The sequence below is a fragment of the Lolium rigidum genome, chromosome 4 (genome assembly GCF_022539505.1).
Source record: "Lolium rigidum isolate FL_2022 chromosome 4, APGP_CSIRO_Lrig_0.1, whole genome shotgun sequence".
NCBI classification, from domain to species: Eukaryota; Viridiplantae; Streptophyta; class Magnoliopsida; order Poales; family Poaceae; genus Lolium; species Lolium rigidum.
Window position 1 is genome coordinate 154,860,428 of NC_061511.1, and position 8,016 is coordinate 154,868,443.

Consider the following 8,016-nt stretch of genomic DNA (forward strand, 5'->3'; position numbering starts at 1 on the left):
AATGAAATAATCAGTCGAATTCAAAGCTACCATGTGAACAGTAACATTGAAGAGAAGATAAGGATACAAATTTGCTAGACAAGATCAATCTTAAGCAAATTTTTAACTCCAGACGGGCAGTACAATTACAAGCTAGCATCTTCCCCACTATTAACAAGGGACAACATTTACTAAGGTGTGTGCTCAAGCCAAGCACAATACCTAGTACATCCACTGCACAAGAATTCTCACATGCCAGCCAGCGCATCCTGGAACGAAACCTTGCAATTTGTCTTCCTATGACCAGTGAGACCACAATTGCTGCAAGTGGCCTCCCTTCTAGGTTTTTTTGGCAAATGGCTACGCATCGGACAGGTTGTAATTGTGTGCCCTTTTGTATGACAACCAGTGCAATACCTAGATCGTTGAACCCCGACTTCATATCCTGGCTTCTCACGCGCATTAGTTGGGCGGCCTAACTTTCGCTTCCGATCTGGAGGCTTCACACCTTCATGCAATCGCTTGCGAACTGCAGGGTCTGCAAAGTCTGGATTCATCTCCACTATTGTCATGCTTGATCCCGTCGCTTCAACAGACTCCTTCTCAACCAAGCTCATACCATCCTGCTCAGCACTTATCTCTGCAAGCTTTGACTTAGCATCTGCAAAGCATGCCATCAGAACATGGTAGCTCTGAACATTGGCATCACCCATCTTCACCAACTGAAGCGCTGAAATGTATAGAGTCGAATGACGAAAAGTCTGAGATCTAGCAGGGCCACTGTCCTTCTGATAGTGTGCAAGGTGTTCAGGCAAGATGTCTCTAGCATTCTTCGTCCAGCGCTTCATGATATGATGCTTAGGGATCTCCTGAACACCTAAGTTTATCATCACCTTCAAAACAAGAGAAAAAATCAGTTTTTGCAAGTAGGCATGCAACTGACACAAGCACTCTAAGGTCCTGGCTTACCCGTAAAGCATGACAACAAAGCAAGCCCGTGTGGTCAAATTGCCCACACTCGCAGTTGTATGCATCTCCGTCGCCACTAATATTAACTTCAAATGAAACCTTCGACCAACGCTCCCTTCTCTCACTTTGCACATGCCTTGCAATATATTTTAATTTAGGCACCACCACTTCCACGACATATGCACCGGATTCGAAGATGATTTTACGAAACAGCTCATACATTGCCGCAGTGTACAACTTGCTAGCATGTAGCTCAATTGGCACCCCGACTTGTAGCACAAACCCCGCCTGTACCATCTCAAAAAGTAAAGAAAAAATTAGTCTATTGACAAAAGTCCATCTTTCCTAAAAAGGCATAAACCAACAAACATGATAAACTGACCAATTTAGTCCTTTTCTCCTCAAAACTTTCATCAGATTCGCGGTCAAACTGCAGCTTAGCATATTGCCGAACGAACATGTTCATTGATGAGCCAGGTGGAACATAGCCTTTGAGCATATGGTTCGCGCTCTCACTCCGTTGAGTGCTTGTCTGCATTGCACAAAACTTGCCACTAAAATACGGCTTCGCCCACCGTCTGCGTACCTCATATATCTGGGTCAAAAACGGGTGATTTTGCAAACCATATTTTTCAATCAGAAAACCCCAAGCACACTCAAACTCATGTGTAGTTAGCATGCTGTTTATAATTTTGTGGAACTCATCCCTAAAACCACTATTCTTGGAATAAACTGGGCCAAGGCGTTCCTTTGCCTTCCTAAGAACATGCCACTTGCACCAGCGATGTGTGGTGTCTGGAAGGACATCTTCAATTGCTACCTCCATTGCACGACATTGATCTGCAAAGAAACAACCATGTTATGAGAGTGTATTTTCCATCATTTCTGACATAGTGCTATGAACTCAATAATAGTACTATGAAAAATGACAATACTAGTACCACAAACAACAACAAGAAAAATGAATTTTATCCCCATACCTGTAAGGATTGTCATGGGAGGCTTCCCACCCATTAGAGATACAAATTCAGTGAAGACCCATTTGAAGCTCTCAATTGTCTCATCGCGGAGCAACACACCACCAAGTACTATGCTTTGGAAGTGGTTATTTACCCCAACAAACAGTCCAAAAGGCATGTCATAGAGATTTGTCCGGTATGTTGTATCAAAGGTTATAACATCTCCGAAGTGCTTGTATTGCATCTTGCTCCTACCATCAATCCACATCAATGCCTTTACTCGACTATCACCATCGACGCGAACACTATCGACAAATTCTGGATCATGTGCCCTCATTTCCCGAAAAACCTCCATGGTCTTCAGGACATCATCGTCAGAATGTTCATGGTTAATCTTAGCACAGAGAGTGCGTAGAGATCTCTTGTTGAAGGGAACCTTACCAAGCGCTCCGAAGAAACTGCCTATAACACAATACACCTTGTTCAGGTTTACATTGTTCTCCCTCAAGTGTCGAATCAGATCTTTTGTGTACTTATCAATATTCCTATGTGAAGGCCAGTTCCTCTTCTCTGCACAAGTCTCAGACAAACGATGGTTGTGGCCACTCTTGTGGTCACTGATGTACCATCCATGATCATCTGTTCTACGGAGCACAATACGAGCAGGGCACTCACAGCAAACTGAAGTGTTGTTGCTTCTCTGAGGTTTACCCTGAAAATGAATTAGCATGCATAAAACCATGTTAAGCCAGAACCCAAAACACCTAGTATTAACTATAAAAAAATGGTTGATCCATCATCACATTTGCAACACTCACCCCACAGCCGCATATTATTTCTTGCACTGTCTTGCTGCCAGCAACATTCTTCCGGCTGTGCCCATACCTAATACCAAATCCAATTTCCCAAGAATATAGGTTGTAGAAGTCATATGCCTCAGATAAGGAGTCAAATTCAGTTCCTAAGGATGGATCAATCACAAAGTCGGTATTCCTATCCGCAAATCCCCTCATTGCACTCTCCAATGCACTAACCCTGCCAGCATCCGGGTCTCTACCTTCTGGAATTTTACCACGATGGACCCTAAAAAAGTAGAACATACATGACTTTAAAAATACAACATATGTATCTGGGTTCTGTAAATTTACTATCAAATAGCTTCACTGACGTACACACAACATCACTGCAGACCTTCTTTCATTAGAACAAGAAGAAGCTGTACACAGATCATGCTGGTGGTTACTGAATAAAAGCTGAGCATGCGTTTCCACTGGCAAGCATTATGCAGTTCGAATTAATTAACAATCAGAAGTATACTACAACGGAGTATAAAAATTGCTGGCCATTCCTGGTATTCGATGCATGCCATAGGCAACAAATCAACAAATGTTTCACACAGGAAATAGGTCTCCCCCCCAGTGGATGAACAAGAAGATCTAGAGCATTGAATCGCTAGTGCAATCCCAAATTACTGCTCTAATTCTATATGGACAACCTGAACGGGATATGCACGAAATCACGTACCTACGCTGCCAGCCCGGAGCGGCTACAGCTGCTTCCGTCTCGCTTGCTCGGCCAGCACCCTCGGAGCCGGCGCCGCATGAACTCGCAGTTAGGCTTAAGTGCCACCCGGCGGCAGCCCCATCTGGTTCTGCCGCGACAGCCCGGCCGTGACCCTCGAAGCCGCCACCGCGTGAGCCCGCGGAGAGACTTCCTTCGCACCTCGAATCATCTCCAACTAGATTTGGATCGCTGCCCTTACCACCGCCCTCGAAGCTGCCGGCGCCGGCGCCGCCGCATGAGCTCTCAGAGATGCAAGGGTCTGAACCGCTGCTCCATTCTGTAGATCCACCGACGATGCAAGCCCTGGATGCATCCACCGTACCACTGCTTGCAGCCCATAGCAAAACTGGGCTGGGCCTGCTTACGGTATAAATTCAGCTAAACAAACAATCTGAAAAAAAATTAGGAACAGCCTGAACCTGATGTGCCTACCTAGAACTGAGTCCATGGTAGCCGGTGCTTGTTTCCGCCATTGCCTTGCCGGCTCGCCGGCTCGAAATTGCTCGCAGAGGGAAAGAAAAAGGAATGAAGGAGAAGGAAACAGAACTACAGAAGTATGGACGATGTGGTACATATTATTCCAAGAGCTATCTCCTGTGCCAACGATGTATTAAATGTTGGCACACGGGGATTCAAAATCGTTCGAATTTGTCATAACTGCTCTAAATAAATGCTCTGACCATCATGGGCCTCCTATCATACGATCTGGCCGTATAGAAGATTTTCTCCCGCTTGTATTTCAGTTCAAATCTTTGGAACAGGTTGGTGGCACAGATCTCAACACAAATCTAGACGTACAGGATTCGAGCAGCAGCCGCAATCAGTTGCAGGAAATCCCTTCTCTCCTTCCTTCGTCTCACGGCGGCAGACTTTCCTTCTCCAGTCGAAGTTGGCCATGAACACTGTAAGATGCATCAGATGGATGGCACTCAGTTTGGTGGTCAAATCAGCGGTCGCCAATGTCCTGCAGAGTACTCCTTCCACGCCACGGCGGCAGACTGCCCTTCTCTGGTCGACGTTAGCGACGGACGCTGTATGATGCACTGGATGGATAGCGCTTAGTTTGATGGTCAAAGAATTGCAGGCGAAATATGTTGGCACAGGGCAACGTAAGGAGATGGCGAAACTATCTGCATGTAGGGAAACTACTCGCCTCCTTTCCAATTGTCCCAGATACTTCTGGTCAATATCACTCATAAGAATTCATCAATTATACTATGTTGTGGAATCAATCTTACGGAGAATTGAAAAATGATTATCTTTCAATTTTGGTTGCCGAAGGAAACTTAGTAATGTGAGACGATAGAAGAAAGTTTAATTTTTGTATATGACAAAAGAAGCGAATTTATATAGCTTTGTACATTTTGCGATACTACAGTGTTATTTAAAATTCAATGTTTTCTTTACAGTTGAGTCAGATGTGTTGCAATAACAACAACAACATCAAAACCTTTTTCCCAATCAAGTTGAGGTAGGCTAGATATAAAACCCAAGCAACTGAGTCAGATGTGATGATAGTTAAAAAATAGAGTGAAATGTGCTAATTATGTAGCATCAGCTCATGTTTCTGCGAGGCATGAACTGCAAATTTCTTTTCTGTTTCTATCCAAGTTAATGACTTGAGGACGTGTGTGCTAGGAAAATCTCGAGTTACTTTAATAAAAGTTGGATTCTAGGGCATATAGATTTCTAAATAGAACATATAATTTTTTTGAGGCAATCATGTAGATTTTGTTGCATTTTTTCCTTAAGATGTGAAACGAAATAGCAGACAACATCCAGTAGTTATTATGTATTGCATATAAAATTCTTGCTGCCTAATCAAAAGAATTAAAAAATAATGCATTTGTTTCTGCAGGTACCATATTTATTTATGCCTCCAAGTTACGATCGTTTCTCTAGGATTACCCAAATTTGCTCTTTTTTATATATAGATCCTATATTCTAAGTTTCCCTACATATATTTTAGTTTTGCACATGGTCAGCTACATTTACCTCCGCATGTTAGTTCCTTTTTCATAATGATGCTTATAGCACAATGTAATTTCAGACATTACTCAGAAAAAAACTTCAGACATTACGATTAGTTAATATTTCTAAGCAACATTGATGTGCAATGCGAATGCTTCGGGAAGTATTGCCACCTTACTTTAATTCATCCAGTTTCAAGATTAACTTCTTAATTTGGCTATTTAATCAGGTGTACTATACGGATCCTTCCCAACAAATATAAGCATAATGTATATGTTTCCACCTTCGTCCTTGCATGGTTAGACCACTTAGTTATCCATGAGTCCCTATCCCCAGATTTTATTTCACAACTTTATTTCATGGTGATCAATCCCCAAAGATCCATAAATAGCCTTAAGTTCATGATATGTCCATGTAAAACTCTTCGTTTGGCATAACCATTCAATGGCTGACATAATGCAATGTTCTTTCTAAACATAAATCTATATATTTCCCATTTACATCTTTATTATTTGTTTATTATATGTTGATTTATTCTTTCTAGGATAACTACATATATTTTAGATTGTTCTTATTTAATTGAGATATGAACAAATGTATTATCTCTCCCTATGTATAATTAGGTTCTCTCTATATGATCAGATATGGATATAAACCTTCTAAAAAGTGGCGCAGACACATATATCAATTAATGATGCTCACATCGGGTGATACTCTCCAGCTATGGAAGATTTGGTATAATATGAGGAGCAAGATTTTGATGGTGGCATGATACACCCTTGATCAAAACATTTGTGTACGGTTGATGCAGTGGAGAAGCAGATACACAATGAAAGTTTGAAAAAATGACTGGAATATATGGCACCCGTTATTGCAATTGGGGCAGAGTTCTCCCAACAATTTTATCGGCTTCCTCGCATAAGCATCATTCTCAGAATTAATCACTTCAAGAACGAGAGGATATCCAGCTGCCGATGGCAGGTTAGAAGGCCTATAGAGGCATCATTCAACATTGTGTGCTGGCTAGACGCCCAGTGATCGATACAAGTGACAATTTGACATCATCTCTTCTTTCGCTCATTGTGGATCTGCCCACCAATCACGTTCTGATAGACTGGTACTTATTACTTCTCAATGTCTTTTCCTGAGAACTGGACATATTTTCAATATTTTGTGCTTGGTGAACTCAGTTTCCATGGTTTTACCCTTTGCCATACTTGGATTAAGGAAAAACAAACTGCTTGATGAAATTAGTCACCAACCTACTATCTAAGTGTATTCATCCATAACCTAAATTTCTGGAATGGCATTTGAAGGTAATAGTTGTAGTTTGCTTAGAGTTATTGAGTTATTAATCCACCAACGTTTTGCATGCCCTCAATTGTGTGTTTGGACAAATGATGCATATTTTCTATTTATATGTATTTTTATGATATGTAATTTGAACACATGGAAAACTTGGATATAACTCTATCATTTACTTAAAAAGATTACGAACCGTTCAAGAGAATCATCCACCGATGCTATAAAAAGTGTCACAACTGAAAGTTAGCTAGAGTCGTATGGTTTGAAGCTTGCCAAAGTGGACTTACACGAATTGGAGATTAATGTTTATACAAACTCCATGTGGACATCCATAATAAATAGCTAAAGTTTGAATTATTTCCTATGAAACACTCTTCTGAAACTGAGTTAATGATTCAATGTTGTCATGAATTTGATCAATATATAAATTATCATTGAATCCTATGTATATAAAAATACTTATTAGATTTTGATACATAACATTATGTATAATAAATGAAAAGATGATAGTGAACTGGTCTTGGTACGGAATCCATATGAAATCCGTAATAACTATGTTTGTTGGATTTAAAGAATCTAATTGTATTTATCTGTAATTTTAGAAGGTATTATAACAAAGTGTTCAACTTTTAGTGTCTAAATATTTTTCAACAAGAGTCGTAAGATATTGGTTGACAAAAAATGTAAACAATAAAAATATTCTAATATTTGTGATTACTACATATCTCAACTATTAATATCAATCCTCTAAATATAATACAACCACCTAGCCGCGCAAATGCGCGGGTCATCCTGCTAGTTACAATGAATAGAAATAGCTAGGAAGCACAGAAGCATGGTAATCACAGCAGTAAGCTAAGCATAGCAGATTCACAGCAACAGCGCAGTAGCTGAGCATGGCCAGCACCTCCACAGGGAGGGAAGCCATGGCCAGGGATACTGGAGGAAGAAGAAGAGAGGCACAGGAGAAAAGGAGGCGGCGGAACACTTGCCATGGTCGGACAGATAGGCGCGGCCATGGCGGCCACGGCGGCACGCACCGAAGCACGGCGGCGCCAGGCCAAGCCAGGCCATGGCGACACCACGACACCGCCCGCACCACGGCGGCGAAGCCAGGGCGGAGTCCAAGCACCAGGAGCGCCTGGAACAGCGGGATCGAGCAGATCCCGTAACCCTAGCCGCCGCAGAGGTAGACGAAGACGAGATGGAGCAGCCGCTCCAGATCGACGCGGATGAGGATGACCGCCGTCGAGAGGCGTGTCGATTGCGC

General features: G+C 41.9%; 1 protein-coding gene across 1 annotated transcript; it reads right to left on the reverse strand.

The window, feature by feature from the left end:
- LOC124647665 (protein FAR1-RELATED SEQUENCE 5-like) lies at window positions 1-7,674 on the reverse strand. Its single transcript, XM_047187572.1, has 9 exons — window positions 7,593-7,674; window positions 4,341-4,513; window positions 4,173-4,258; window positions 3,432-3,827; window positions 2,726-2,990; window positions 1,929-2,619; window positions 1,331-1,788; window positions 949-1,236; window positions 1-872 (listed from the first exon to the last, which is right to left on the reverse strand). The coding sequence occupies exons 1-9, from the start codon at window positions 7,672-7,674 to the stop codon at window positions 228-230; spliced, it is 3,084 nt and encodes a 1,027-aa protein (XP_047043528.1). The 3' UTR covers window positions 1-227.
- Window positions 7,675-8,016: the final 342 nt, after the last annotated feature.

Excerpts from the sequence above, each read along its gene's own strand:
- LOC124647665 (XM_047187572.1), bottom strand. The coding sequence starts at position 7,674 with ATGGCTTCCCTCCCTGTGGAGGTGCTGGCCATGCTCAGCTACTGCGCT. Across the intron at positions 2,991-3,431 it reads GCTCCGGGCTGGCAGCGTAG|GGTCCATCGTGGTAAAATTC; the intron begins GTACGTGATTTC and ends CTACTTTTTTAG. Across the intron at positions 1,789-1,928 it reads TCCCATGACAATCCTTACAG|ATCAATGTCGTGCAATGGAG; the intron begins GTATGGGGATAA and ends GTTTCTTTGCAG.